Here is a 14,832-nt window from a genome sequence, read left to right on the forward strand (position 1 = left end):
TTTTTTTTGTTGGGTTTTTTGGGGTTTGGTTTTTGATTCCACATGTAAGTGAGATCATAAGGTATTTATTTGTCTTTCTCTGTCTGACTTATTTCACTAAGCGTAATGCTGTTAAGGTATCCATCCATGTTGTCACAGATGGCAAGATTTCATTCTCTTGGATGGCTAAATGATATTCTATTGTGTCTATATACCACATTTTCTTTATCAGTTCATCCATTGTTGGACATTTAGGTTGTTTCCATGTCTTGGCTGTTGTAGGTAATGCTGAAGTGAACATGGGGGTACATATATCATTTTGAATTAGTGTTTTTGTTTTCTTTGGATAGATACCAAAAGGTGGAATTGCTGGAAAATATGGTAATTCTATTTTTAATTTTTTGAGGAACCCCATGCGGTTTTCCGTATTGGCTGCACCAATTTACATTCCCACCAACAGTGTACAAGGGTTTCCTTTCTCCACATCCTCAACAACACTTATTTGTTGTCTTTTTGATAATAGCCATTCTAACAGGGATGGGGTGATATCTCCTTGTGGTTTTGACTTGCATTTTTCTGGTGATTAGTGATGTTGAACATCTTTTCATGTACCTGTTGGCCATCTCTGTGTCTTTGGGAAAATGTCTATTCAGATCCTCTGCTCATTTTTTTTTAAATTAGTTTATTTATTTATTTACTTTTGGCTGCATTGTGTCTTCGTTGCTGAGCGTGGGCTTTCTCTAGATGTGACGAGCAGGGGCTACGTTTCGTTGTGGTGCTCAGGCTTCTCATTGCAGTGGCTTCTCTTTGCAGTGGCTTCTCTTGTTGTGGAGCATTGGCTCTAGGCGTGCGGGCTTCAGTAGTTGTGGCATGCGGGCTCCATAGTTGTGGCTCATGAGCTCTAGAGCACAGGCTCAGTAGTTGTGGCACAGGGGCTTAGTTGCTCCATGGCATGTGGGTTCTTCCCAGACCAGGGATCAAACCCATGTCCCCTGCATTGGCAGGTGGATTCTTAACCACTGTGCCACCAGGGAAGTCCCTCTGTTCATTTTTTTAAAAAATTTAATTAATTAATTTATTTTTATATTTTATTTTTGGCTGTGTTGGGTCTTTGTTTCTGTGCGAGGGCTTTCTCTAGTTGCGGCAAGCAGGGGCCACTTTTCATCGCGGTGCGCGGGCCTCTCACTATCGTGGCCTCTCTTGTTGCAGAGCACAGGCTCCAGACGCGCAGGCTTAGTAGTTGTGGCTCACGGGCCTAGTTGCTCCGCGGCATGTGGGATCTTCCCAGACCAGTGCTCGAACCCGTGTCCCCTGCATTGGCAGGCAGATTCTCAACCACTGCACCACCAGGGAAGCCCCCCTCTGTTCATTTTTAATCAGATTTTTTTTTTTTTTTTTTGCTATTGAGTTGTGTGAGTTCTTTATATATACTTTGCATATTAACCCCACATCAGATATATGATTTGCAAATATTTTCTCCCATAGGTTGCCTTTTGTTTTGTTAATGGTTCCTTTGATGTGCAGAAGCTTTTTAGTTTGATGTAGTCCCATTTGTTTATTTTTGCTTTTGTACCTTTGCTTTTGGTGTCAAATCCAAAAGATCATCACCAAGACTGGTGTCAAGGAATTTACTACCTATGTTTTCTTTTAGAAGTTTTATGGTTTCAGGTCTTATGTTCAAGTCTTTAATTCATTTTGAGTTAATTTTTGTAAGACAGTGGTCTAGTTTCATTCTTTTGCATGTGGCTGTCCAGTTTTCCTAACACCATTTATTGAAGAGACTGTTCTTTACCCACATATATTTTGACTCCTCTGTCATAAACTAATTGACCAAATATGCGTGGGTTTATTTCTGAGCTTTCTGTTTTGTTCTGTTGATTTGTGTGGTCTGTTTTTATGCCAATACCATACTGTTTTGATTACTAGCTTTGTAATATAATTTGAAATCAGGAAGCATGATGCCTCCAGCTTTGTTCTTATTTCTCAAGACTGCTTTGGCTATGCGGGGTCTTCTATGGTTCCGTACAAATTTTAGGATTCTTGGTTCTATTTCTGTGAAAAATGTCATTGGAATTTTGATAGGGATTGCACTGAATCTGTACTACTTTGAGTAGTGTGGACATTTTATTTATTTATTTATTTATTTTTATTTATTTTGGCTGCCCTGGATCTTAGTTTCGGCATGCGGGATCTTCGTTGCGACGTGTGGACTTCTTAGTTGCGGCATGCAACTCTTAGTTGTGGCATACATGCGGGATCTAGTTCCCCGACCAGGGATCGAACCTGGGCCCCCTGCATTGGGAGTGTGGAGTCTTACCCACTGGACCACCAGGGAAGTCCCAGTGTGGACATTTTAACAATAGCATTGTAACAGTCTGTGAGCACAGAATAATTTCATTTATTTGTGTCTTATTCAGTTTCTTTCATCAGTGTTTCAGTGTAGGTCTTTCACCTCCATAGTTAAATTTATTCTTAGGTATTTTATTCTTTTTGATGTGATTTTAAACAAGATTGTTTTCCCGCTAATTTCTCTTTTTGGTGGTTTGTTATTAGTGTATAGAAACTCAACAGATTTTTGTATATTGATTTTTCTATCCTGCAACTTTACTTAATTCATTTGTTATTTTTTGGTGGAGTCTTTAGTGTTTTTCTGTATATAATATCATGTCATCTGCAAATAGTGACAGTTTGATTCCTTTCTTTCCAATTGGGGTGCCTTTTATTTCTTTTTCTTGCCTAATTGCTCTGGACAAGATTTCAAGTACTGTTTTGAATAGGAGTGGTGAGAGTAGGCATCCTTGTCTTATTCCAGATCTTAGAAGAAAAGCTTTCAGCTTTTCACCATTGAATATGATGTTAGCTGTGAGCTTGTCTCATATGGCCTTTATTACATTGGGGTACATTCCCTCTATACCTACATTTTTGAGAGTTCTTAATCATAAATAGATATTGCATTTTGTCAAATCCTTTTTCTGCATCTATTGAGATGATCATATGATTTTTAGTCATTCTGTTAATGTGGTGTATCACACTGATTAATTAGTGAATGTTGACCCATCCTTGCATCCCTGGAGTAAATCCCACTTGATCATGGTGTATGATCCTTTTAATGTGCTGTAGAATTTGGCTTGCTAGTATTTTCTTTTCAGAATTTTTGCAGCTGTATTCATTAGGGATTCTGGCTTGTAATTTTATTTTTTTGTGGCATCCTTGTCTGATTTTGGTATCAGGGTAATGCTAACCTTATAAAATGAGTTTGGAAGTGTTCCCTGTTTTTTGGAAGAGTTTAAGAAGGATTGGTATTAGTTCTGCTTTAAATGTTTGGTAAGATTCACCAGTGAAGCCATCTGATCCTGGACTTTCATTTGTTGGGAATTTTTTGATTATGAATTCAGTCTTGATAACTTACCAGTAATCTGTCTATCAGATTTTTTTTTCCTTCACCATTGAGTTTTGGTTGATTATATATTTCCAGGAGTTTATCCATTTCTTATAGGTTGTCACATTTGTTGGTGTTTAATTGTTTGTAGTAGTCTCTCATGATCCTTTATATATCTGTGGTATCAGTTGTAATGTCTCCTCTTTTATCTTTGATTTTAGTTATTTGTGTTCCTTTCTTGGTGAGTGTGCACAAGTTTTTTGTGGTTTTTTTTTTTTTTTTTTTGGTACACAGATGTTTATAGCAGCATTATTCATGATAGCCAAAGGTGGAAATGACCCAAATGTTCATCAGTGGACAAACAGATAAAAAAAGTGTGGTATGTCCATAAAATGGAATAGTATTTAGCAATAACACCAAATAAAGTACTGACATATACTACAACTTGGATGAGCCCTGAAAAACTATGCCATATAAAAGGAGTCAGTCATAAAAGTCTACATATTATATAATCTCATTCATATGAAAGTCCAGAACAGGCAAATGCATAGACACAGAAAATAGATTAGTGGTTGCTTAGGGCTGGGCGGGGAGGGGGGAACTAGGAAGGGAGGAGGGTAGGAAAGTAATAGCTAAAGGATATAGGGTTTTTTTTAATTGAAGTATAGTTCAATTGAAGTATAGTATAGTATATAACATTTTATTGGTTTCAGGTGTACAACATGGTGATTCGATATATGTATAGTGAAATGTTCATTACAGTAAGGCTATGTGAACAAGTTTTAATTTCTCTTTGATTATATATATGTTTTAATTTCTTTTGGGTATAATATAGGTTATACAGTAAATAAAATATTTTAAATTTATGGCATGAATATGTTTCATTATTCTTTAAAGCACCTGTATTTATTTAAAATTGGTATGATTCTTTTTTTTTTTCAGCGAGTACTGAGCCATCAAGATGATACAGCTTTGCTAAAAGCTTATATTGTTGAATGGCGAAAATTCTTTACACAGTGTGATATTTTACCGAAGCCTTTCTGTCAACTAGAGATTACTTTAATGGGTAAACAGGGCAGCAATAAAAAATCAAATGTAGAAGACAGTATTGTTCGAAAGGTAAGTAAGTTTTCCCATTTTTCCCTAATGTTCTTCAGAAATAGGGTGAGTTGAAGACTTTTGAAAGAAATTTACACTGAAATGGGTTTTTCTACTTCACATATAAATTCCTTTTCAGCTTTTGCCGGGTTTTATTGAATAATATTAGTTTTCTTTCGTCTTTTTGTAGCTTCAGTTCTCTTTCATCTTTTATGTGGTCTTAAGCTGTAAATCTGTGTCTTCAAACATTGCCTCGTTTGTTTTTCCTTTTCACTTTCTCCTTTTCCTAGTTTTATCTTCATAATTTTATTTCATTATTCTTTCTCTGTACTTTTACCTTTCTATAAATTCAATTACTTTTTTTCTGTTCAAAAAGTCTTTCCTTATTAGGTTACCTTCTGGTATCTTTGTGTTTAATTGTGGCTAAACTGCTGTCATCTTTATCATTTTCTTTACTTAATTCTAGTTATTATAAACTCAATATGTACCATGTTTATTTTCATATTTTGCATAGTTTCTAGTTAAAAGCTCTGTGCCCAGTAACAACTCATGAATTAATGGAAAGAACTCAGCTCTGAAATTGAAGAGTCCCAGGTTTCCCTTTCAATTCTTCAGTCAATAATGCCCTAACCTTGCTGTCCTCATTTTTCATATTCATAAATATGTATATATATATACACACACACACACATACATACACACACATGTATTTCTACTTGTGAGAATCAAATGGAACCACAGATTTGAAAAGTAAAAAATGCCGTTTGAACTTTGAACAGCTCGCTGCTTGCTGTGATGGTTCTAGCAATCAGCTCAGGCATTTAAATAGTGGCCTGGGGCTTCCCTGGTGGCGCAGTGGTTGGGAATCTGCCTGCCAGTGCAGGGGACATGGGTTCGAGCCCTGGTCTGGGAAGATCCCCCATGCCGTGGAGCAACTAAGCCCGTGAGCCACAACTACTGAGCCTGCGCGTCTGGAGCCTGTGCTCTGCAACGGGAGAGGCCACAACAGTGAGAGGCCTGCGCACCGCGATAAGGAGTGGCCCCCGCTCGCCGCAACTGGAGAAAGCCCTCGCACGGAAGGGAAGACCCAACACAGCCAAAAATAAATTAATTAAAATTTAAAAAAATAAATAAATAGTGGCCTGGATCTTGTTGCCCCTTCCCAGCCTTAAAATTTGTACTAATGCTGACAGCATACTCATGAATATGTATATGCCATTTTCATCATTTAAACAGAACATCCATAGGGTGGATTTGTATATTCTTTTCTTTTTGAGATTCATTATCAAACATATTTTTATTTGGTCCTTTTCACATTTATCATATTTGTACAAACATGCATATGACCATCCCAAACACATATCAGTATCTCTGAAATACAACCTTGGAACTATAGGGAAAGCAACATTTTCCATGTATTACCATATTTAATTTTTACAACAACCACTTGAAATTTGTACTGTTATTTTCACTATTTTACAGATGAGAAAGCAGGCAAATAAGTAACAGCTGGAATTCAAATCCATTTGTGTTTGATTCTGAAACACTTGTTCTTTTGTCAGTATTTACCACATGATAGTTACCAAATTTAAATATACTGCTTTCCTGGGACTTCCTTGGTGGCGCGGTGCTTAAGAATCCACCTGCCAGTGCAGGGGACACAGGTTGATCCCTGGTCCGGGAAAATCCCACCTGCCGCAGAGCAACTAAGCCCTTGCACCACGAGTACTGAGACTGCACTCTAGAGCCCACAAGCCATAACTACTGAGTCTGCGTCCCACAACTACTGAAGCCCGCGCACCCTAGAGCTCACGTGCCGCAACTGCTGAGCCCATGCACTGCAACTACTGAAGCCCTTGTGCTCTAGGGCCTGAGTGCCGCAACTACTGAGCCCGCATGCTGCAACTACTGAAGCCCAGTGTGCCCGGCCCGTGCTCCGCAACAAGAGAAGCCACCGCAATGAGAAGCCCACACACCGCAATGAAGAGTAACCCCCGCTCACCACAACTAGAGAAAGCCTGCGTGCAGCAAAGAAGACCCAAAGGAGCCAAAAATAAAAATAAATAAATAAATAAATAAATATGTTGCTTTCCTGTAGTATTCAAGTGAATGTAGGTCTAAGAGTTTCCTTTTTTACCATTTGTACTTAAAATTTTTTGTGTGTATTTATGGTACTTGGTATATTAATAATTGAAATGATGGCATATTTTCTTCTTTTTTTCCTAGCTCATGCTTGATACATGGAATGAGTCAATCTTTTCAAATATAAAAAACAGACTTCAAGATAGTGCAATGAAGCTGGTACATGCTGAAAGATTAGGAGAAGCTTTTGATTCTCAGCTTGTTATTGGAGTAAGAGAATCCTATGGTATGTTCTGAACCTTTATGATCAAATTTCCTTTTCATGGAAATTAAGACAGTTATAGAATAGTAGTATCAAAGTTATGTTTATTAGAATATAGTCACATCTACTTTTAGTGCCACATGAAATTAAGAGTACACAAAAGATACTCTGTTTTAATGAAAACTACAAAAGTTCATATTCATGTGGTTAATATTTATTTTCTCCATTTCACTCATTGCTTGGCTAGTGAATCTTTTTAGCAACCTATATTAGAGAAATGTAGATTTGAGTCTCTAGCTTATGAAAGGTAACTGGTTTTGTACTTATATTTTTAGGACATCAGTTAATTCCATGTGTACATTCTGGAATTTCTAAACTTTTCAGTGTCTGATAGTGATACTCTCATTTTTCATTCAGTCAAATGTGCTGTTTCCTCTGACCAGAATACTTTTCCTCCTCTTTTATTTGCTAACTCATCCTCATCCTCTGTTTCCTCGTGGAGGCCTTTCCTAATTCCCAGAGTAGGTTAGGTGCTTCATAGTACCTGTGCTTCCCTGTCGTAATACTTCAGTGTATTTAACTGTGTTCTTGACACTATATCTTTACTGGACATAGAATGCCTGACACAAAATAGTTGCCGATAAGAAAGTTTTATATAAATGAACCTTTATTTATCTTTGACTTGCTTTCTCCATTGCCATTGTGTTTCTTTAGGTATCAAGTCTAGATTTTCATTAGCCGTGTCCCTGAAATTTATTCCTTTTTATTTCAGCTGCCACCAGTTAAGACTTCTTTGAATTCTACTTCTAGACTTCTGAAACAGTCTTCTTATAGTGATGTTATTGCTATCGTTTAGCCCTTATACTTTCACAAGATTAATTTTTAAGTATAATTTTATTGGTGTTTTTCTTACCCATTTAGTGGTAGGCTATGCTAAATTCAGGTTACTTAGCCAGAGATTTGAGGTTCTCCATAACCATTCCTAACTTACTATTCTACCTTATCTTCTATTAACCTTACAATCCACGCAGACAACCTCGTTGTTATACCTCGATTTGATCTTGTGTTGTTTTACTTCTGAATATTTACTTCCTTTACTAATCAGTGTAAATCCTACTTTGTTCCTAAAGACTCAATTCAAATCCCATCTTTTCTGTGAATGGTTTCTTGATCATCCAGTTTGAAGTCAGTCTCTTTCCTATTCAAAAATAAAATAGTTCATGTTATCTATACTATTTGTCACTTTACTACTCTGTATTGTTATCTTTTTAAGTTTCTTATAGAGAAGGGTTTTGTCTTTTATGGCTTTATGTTCTCTTGAGCATTGTCACAGTTCCTTGAACATAACTCCTCAATATTTGTTATTTCATTTATTGTACTCAAAATACTGATTTGAATCATAATTAGAGTAAAATTTTATTTTCTGTTTTTCAGTTAACCTTTGTTCTAATCCAGAGGATAAGCTTCAAATTTATAGGGACAATTTTGAGAAGGCATACTTGGATTCAACAGAGAGATTTTATAGAACACAGGCACCCTCATATTTACAACAAAATGGTGTACAGAATTATATGAAATATGTAAGTGAGAACTTAGTATATGTGGTAATTTGAGCTATTTTCTTGATTTTCTTAAAATGATTGCTATTTTGCTTCTGGACAGGCAGATGCTAAATTAAAAGAAGAAGAAAAACGAGCCCTACGTTATTTAGAAACAAGGCGAGAATGTAACTCTGTTGAAGCAGTAAGTAATTTTGTAATTGTTTATTCTTTGAGATTATTTGAAGTACAGTAGCCCAGGGGTGGTATATTCATGAAGCAAGTAACATTATTTACCCTTTCTCACTTCTGTGACCAATATTACTAATTGATTTTAGTACTCGTTCCCAGTGAACCAAAGTACAACTTCCGAAGGCACCTTACTCAGAACTCATTGTTCTTCAGAGCTAATGTGCAAGATAAAATCTGTTTGCCATCCCTGCTCTAGACTTTTCTGTACTCAATGTACTTAATTTTTAATCAATCTCCTATTATGTTTTGTGCCTACCTAAAGTTAACCATATTAGGGATTTTCAGGTATCAAGTAAAGTATGCTCCTGAGAGATACAGTTGATTCTCAATATTGATGGTAATTACATTCTGTAAAATAGTGGCTGCAAACACTGAATGAATGAGCACCAAACCATTACTACTAGGGGATATTTCTTCTTGTTATGGGAGGGTGTTTTCAAAGTTTTCTTGTCGTGAGATAAAATATTAATTACTTGATAAGAGAACATCAGTCTTTTAAATAGTTTTTATTTATTTTATGTTGTAAGTTCCTCATTAAAAGAAAGAAATGATCAGAGGTAGTAGCCATGCTACAGTGTCTATTCTGGTGTTTTCCTTTACATGGATGATGACCTTAGTGTGCTTTGTTAAGGAATTTAAGAATCAAGTTTGGATAGAGTGTTAGAAATTGCTCAAATATAGCAATAATATTTCTTCCAGTTCCTTTCAATCTTTGGAACCTACAAACTAGATTTAGATTCACATTCAAAGAAGTAACATTCCAGTTTGCTTACAACCAGACATTTTTCAACTATGGATGGGATTTGTTTTTTTCTTACTTCTGATTTTTCTTTGGCTTCTTCCATCTTGAGTGATAGTCATGTTTATTTGTTCAGAAATTGGACTGAGTTGGATCTTTTTTCCCTTTTTTGTTTGTTTTGCTTTTTATTATGTGCAGTATATATCCTCTTTCAAATAACTCTGATATTGGCCAGATAAGGGGGCAAATTTAGTGGTTGCTTATAGAAGTTCTCTATAGAGATTTAAAGCCAGACTTGAACTTCATTCAGAAGGTAGGGAGGCCATTGAATATGTTTTAAACAAATAATGCTACACTCAAACTTATCCGTCAGAAAAATTAATCTAGTGTCAGTATGAAAGATTAATTGGAGTGGGGGGGACTTCCCTGGTGGTCCAGTGGCTAAGACTTTGTGCTCCCAATGCATGGGGCCTGGGTTTGATCCCTGGTCAGGGAACTAGATCACTCATGCCACAACTGAAGATCCTGCATGCCGCAACTAAGACCCACACAGCCAAATAAATAAATTTTTAAAAATTGGAGTGGGGAATAGCTTGGAATAGGAAGTGGGAGGCTTTTGCAATAATTCAAACAAGGTATTAGGAGTGCCAGATAGGGTTATAGCAATGGGAATGGAAAGATAGGGTAGAGACAGACTTCCCAGAGGTGGAACATTGTAATATGAATGGGGCTGATATTGGAGAGAATTGAGTCAACAGAGTTTCTAAGGTTTTGGCTTGGGAGAATTGTGCTGCTGCAGGAAGATCAGGTATAAGAATAAATCTTTGTAGTGAGGGAGAAAGATGAGTTTAGTTAGAGGGATTTGAATATTTTGAGTTGATTGGTGTGCCTGTACCACCTGGATGGGGATGTTGTCAGTTTGTAAGATAGAGTTGTTTTTCTATTCTTGTACTCTATTTTATACATCTTAGTTGTGTCATATTTTTAGTAAACTTAAAGAAATTCAACTATAGAGGTCTAACTAATACAGTGAATAAGAGAGAGCAAGAAAAAGAATGAGAAAGGTAGAGATAAACAAATACACATGAAAACTTGTATAGAACAGTTAAGTCTCCCTTTCTACTTTAAAATACACACACACATTTTGGGAAAAACTTGAAATAGATGGTGTGAATTTGCTCTTCCATGGATACCAAGTGTGAACATCTTACCAAGCTGAATGATTCTAGAGTTTAAAGATAAGTTTTTGTTTTGTTTTGTTTCAACAAAGACCCTAAGTGCAATATAATGTGCTTGCAAAGAAATTGTGCTTTATTGGGGAAGTAAGAGGTCTGTTTGTATGGTTTGTTTTGATTGTCTGCTTATTTTTCTTAAATCAACTATTTTGATTGAAGTATAACATATATACAGAAAAGTGTACAAAAATCTCAAGTATAAGTGAGTTATCACAAAGTGAACATACCTGTGAAATTACCAGAAAAGGAATTATTAGCGAGTAAGAAACCTTCCATCATGCTCCCTCCAAAGTATTATTACCATCTTTTTTTCCAAATGTTATCACTTTCCTATCTCTTAAGAACATAGATTAATATTCATCAGTGACCACTATATAGTTTGTACAGCAAAATTTGGTGCAGAGAAGACATTAAGCATGAAAACTATAGAATTAACTGTAACATTGGGAATTTAAGGCTTAATGCAGATACATTACTGTATTATATAGCTTACTGAGCTAAGGCCATTATACTATATACATAATATTTGTTATATATTTGTTAATTTACAGTTTCTGTTTCCAAAGAGAAATGGTGTGTTAAAGTGAAGTATGTTATAATGGAACAGTAAACCAAAAAATCACCAAGTCTGGGGTTCTAATTTAATATGCATAAAGTATGAACAGTATTATTTGAATAGTTACTAAGAAAAGTCACTTCCATAATTGAAAATTATTCAGAGCAGACTTACTGCCCTAAATTCTTTCTTACAGGAATTATCAGCCATCAGAACATGCTATGCTATATCTTAATGCTTTATTGATACTAGTTTTTGTCTGTACTTACCTATTAGGCTATTACTAGTGGAAGACAATTACCTATCAGCTCATATGGGGCTACACAATGATGCACACCAGAATTTAATATTAAAGTATGTACATTTTCGACATTTGTGTTTTCTCTGAAAATTAGGAAATTATTATGATTTATCACTTACCTTTTTTGAACATTGTAAGTCTTGATCTTAATCTTCTAAACCTGATTACTTTTCAGTATCCTAGGAAAAAAGCAAATTTCTGGACCAGTGTTCTGTATCATAGAGCAAGTCTCACCTAAGTAGTACCCAGTTGTGAGGCCAGGCCTAATAAAGGCCAAATATACATTTCAAGTAATGTTCATATAGTGCTTAGCAGCTTACTGAATTCCTTCCTTGTTTATAAGAGTTTTATTTTGTTTTTTTGGGTATTCTAAACATCTGATTATATCTTTCTAATATTAATATCTCTTATTTCCTTCAGTTGATTAAATCTGTTAATGGTTTATTTTAGAAAAATGTTAATAATATTGGGGATCCTTGTCTTCTTTCAATGTTTGATAGGAGTGCTTCTAAGTGGTGCTTCTAAAGCACCATTAAGCATGATGCTTCTTTCTGGCATGATGTATGCATTTTATGATGCTAAGAAAGTACTCACTTATTTTTCTTTTATTAAGAATATTATCAGGAATTATCTACCTTAGCCCTAAAGCCATCTTATTTTATGGAGAATCATTAGAGGCATTTCCATGAATATCATAAACAAGGCAAGGACACCCACTATTTCTATTTCTGTTGAACAGCACATTAGAAGTATTAGCCCATGCAGTTAAACTACAGAAATCAATTAGAGGCATAGAATGGGTAAGCCAAAAGGAAAACTGTCTCATTTTAGAGATGATATGATAGTACTTTGTCTGGAAAACTCCACAGTCGATGATAAAACTCAAACAGTAAAGTAATTCAGGAAAGTTGCAGGATATAGAATTAACATACAAATATCAGTCTTCATATACACAAATAATAAACAGAGGATATAAGGTTAGGGCAAACCTTACTTATAGTAGCAACAAAGAAAATTAAATACTTGGGAAAAATCTAGTAAGAAATGTGTGAAACCTGTAAGAGGAAAAGTTTTAGACACTCCAAAGACACAGATGTAGACTTGAAAAAATGTTAAGATATCTCTTATTCTTAAATTCTATGACTTGAAAGATACAGATATCAAATCTTCTCTAAATTAATTTATATATTTCCTGTAATTCCAATAAAAATACCAACAACTATTTATTGAAATTAGACAAGTTGAAAATAAGTTCATGTGGAAAAATAAACATGTAAGAATGGCCAGGAAAACACTGGAAAATAAAAACTTTGAAGAGAACTAGCCCTACCAGACATTAAAACATACTATATAAATTCTCTGTAATTAAGTGGTGTGGTATTACAATAGAAGAAACAAAAAGAAGATGAAATGAACAGAGAAGAACTACAAAAACAACTGGAAAACAGGTAATAAAAGGGCCATAAGTAAACACATACCAATAATTACTTTATATGTCAGTGGACTAAATGCACTGATCAAAAGACATAGGGAGGGATGGGATTTCCCTGGTGGCGCAGTGGTTAATAATCTGCCTGCTGGTGCAGGGGACATGGGTTTGAGCTCTGGTCCAGTAGGATCCCACATGCTGTGGAGCAACTAAGCCCATGTGCCACAACTACTGAGCCTGTGAGCCACAGCTATTGAGCCCATGTGCCACAACTACTGAAGCCTGTGTGCCTAGAGCCCATGCTCTGCAACAAGAGAAGCCACTGCAATGAGAAGCCCGCACACCGCAACGAAGAGTAGCCCCTGCTCACTGCAACTAGAGAAACCCCGTGCACAGCAACAAAGACCCAACACAGCCATAAATAAATTAAAAAAAAAAAAGACATAGGGAGGCTAATTGGATAAAAAAACAAGACCCTTAAGTATGCTGGCTACAAGAGACTCCCTTTAGGATGAAGGACACACAGACTGAAAGTAGGTATGGGATAAGTTATTTCATGCAAACAGAAACGACAAGAAAGCAGGGGTAGCAGTACTCATTTTAGAAAAAATTAAAGGCCATGATGAATGACAAAGAAGGGCAGTATATTACGGTAAAGGAATTGATACAAGAAGAGGATATTATACTTGTTAACATATGTGCACCCAATCCAGGAACACCTAAGTATAAAGTAAATACAGATATAAAGGGAGAAATTGACAGTTAATACAGTAATAGTAGGACCCCACTGACATCAGTGGACATGTCATCCAGACAGACAATAAGGCAGCAGAGATCCTGAATGACAGAATAGATGAGTTGAGTTGGATTTAATTGTTATCAACAGGACATTCCATCCAAAAAAAAGGGCAGAATAAACATTCTTTTCAAGTGCACATGGAACACTTTCCAGGATAGGTCACATACTAGGTCACAAAACAAGACTTAACAAATTTAAGAGGATAGAAATTATATCAAGAATTTTTTCTGATCACAACAGTGTGAAACTAGAAATCAATCATAGAAAGAAAAGTGGGTAAATAACAAACGTGGAGACTAAACAACATGCTGCTAAAAATCCAGTGAGTCAATGATGAAACTCAAAGAGGAAATCAGAAAATACCTCTGGACAAATGAACATGGAAACACTGCTTTCCAAAATCTATGGGATGCAGCAAAAGCAGTTCTAAGAGGGACATTCATAGCAACTTCAGGCCTTCCTCAAGAAACAAGAAAAATCTCAAAGAATCTAACCTACCACCTAAAAGAAATAGAAAAAGAAGAGCAAACAAAGCCTAAAGTCAGGAGAAGGAAAGAAATATAAAGATCATAGAGAAAAAAAATAAAGATTAAAAAAAACCAAAAGAAAAGATTATTAAAACCAAGAGCTGGTTTTTTGAAAAGATAAACAAAATTGATAAATCTTCAGCCGGGCTCACAAAGGAGAAACCGATAGGATCTGAATAAACAAAATAAGAAATGAAAGAGGAGAAAGAACAACTGATACCACAGAGATAAAAAAAATAAATCAATTGAAGAGGAGGGAACACTCTCAGATTCATTCTATGAGGCCTAATACCAGTAGCAAACAAAGGCACTACAAGAAAAGAAAATTAGAGGCTAATATCTTTCATGAATACAAATGCAAAAATCCTCAACAAAATATTAGCAAATTGCATACAACAATATGTAAAAAGGATCATACACCATGATCAAATTGGATTTATTTCAGGGTCACAAGGATGGTTCAGCATATGCAAATCAGTGTGATACACCACATTAAAGAAAGGAAAGATAAAAATCACGGTATCATCTCAGTAGATGCAGAAAAAGCATTTGAAAAAATTGAACATCTGTTCATAGTAAAAACTCTTACCAAAGTGGGTATAGAGGGAACATAACAAAGGCCATTTACAGCAAACCCACAGTCAGCATAGTACTCC

At 35.7% G+C, this 14,832-nt stretch overlaps 1 protein-coding gene across 1 annotated transcript in view; it reads left to right on the forward strand.

Annotated features, from left to right (window-relative positions):
• CUL5 (cullin 5) overlaps nucleotides 1-14,832 on the forward strand; it is a 96,337-nt gene that overhangs the window by 39,976 nt on the left and 41,529 nt on the right. Inside the window, exons 4-7 of the mRNA XM_061202542.1 lie at nucleotides 4,301-4,477; nucleotides 6,683-6,824; nucleotides 8,235-8,380; nucleotides 8,463-8,543. Of these exons, the coding sequence (XP_061058525.1) occupies nucleotides 4,301-4,477; nucleotides 6,683-6,824; nucleotides 8,235-8,380; nucleotides 8,463-8,543 (546 nt within the window). The remainder of the gene's footprint in view (nucleotides 1-4,300; nucleotides 4,478-6,682; nucleotides 6,825-8,234; nucleotides 8,381-8,462; nucleotides 8,544-14,832) is intronic.

The sequence above is a fragment of the Eubalaena glacialis genome, chromosome 10, assembly GCF_028564815.1.
Source record: "Eubalaena glacialis isolate mEubGla1 chromosome 10, mEubGla1.1.hap2.+ XY, whole genome shotgun sequence".
Lineage (NCBI taxonomy): Eukaryota > Metazoa > Chordata > Mammalia > Artiodactyla > Balaenidae > Eubalaena > Eubalaena glacialis.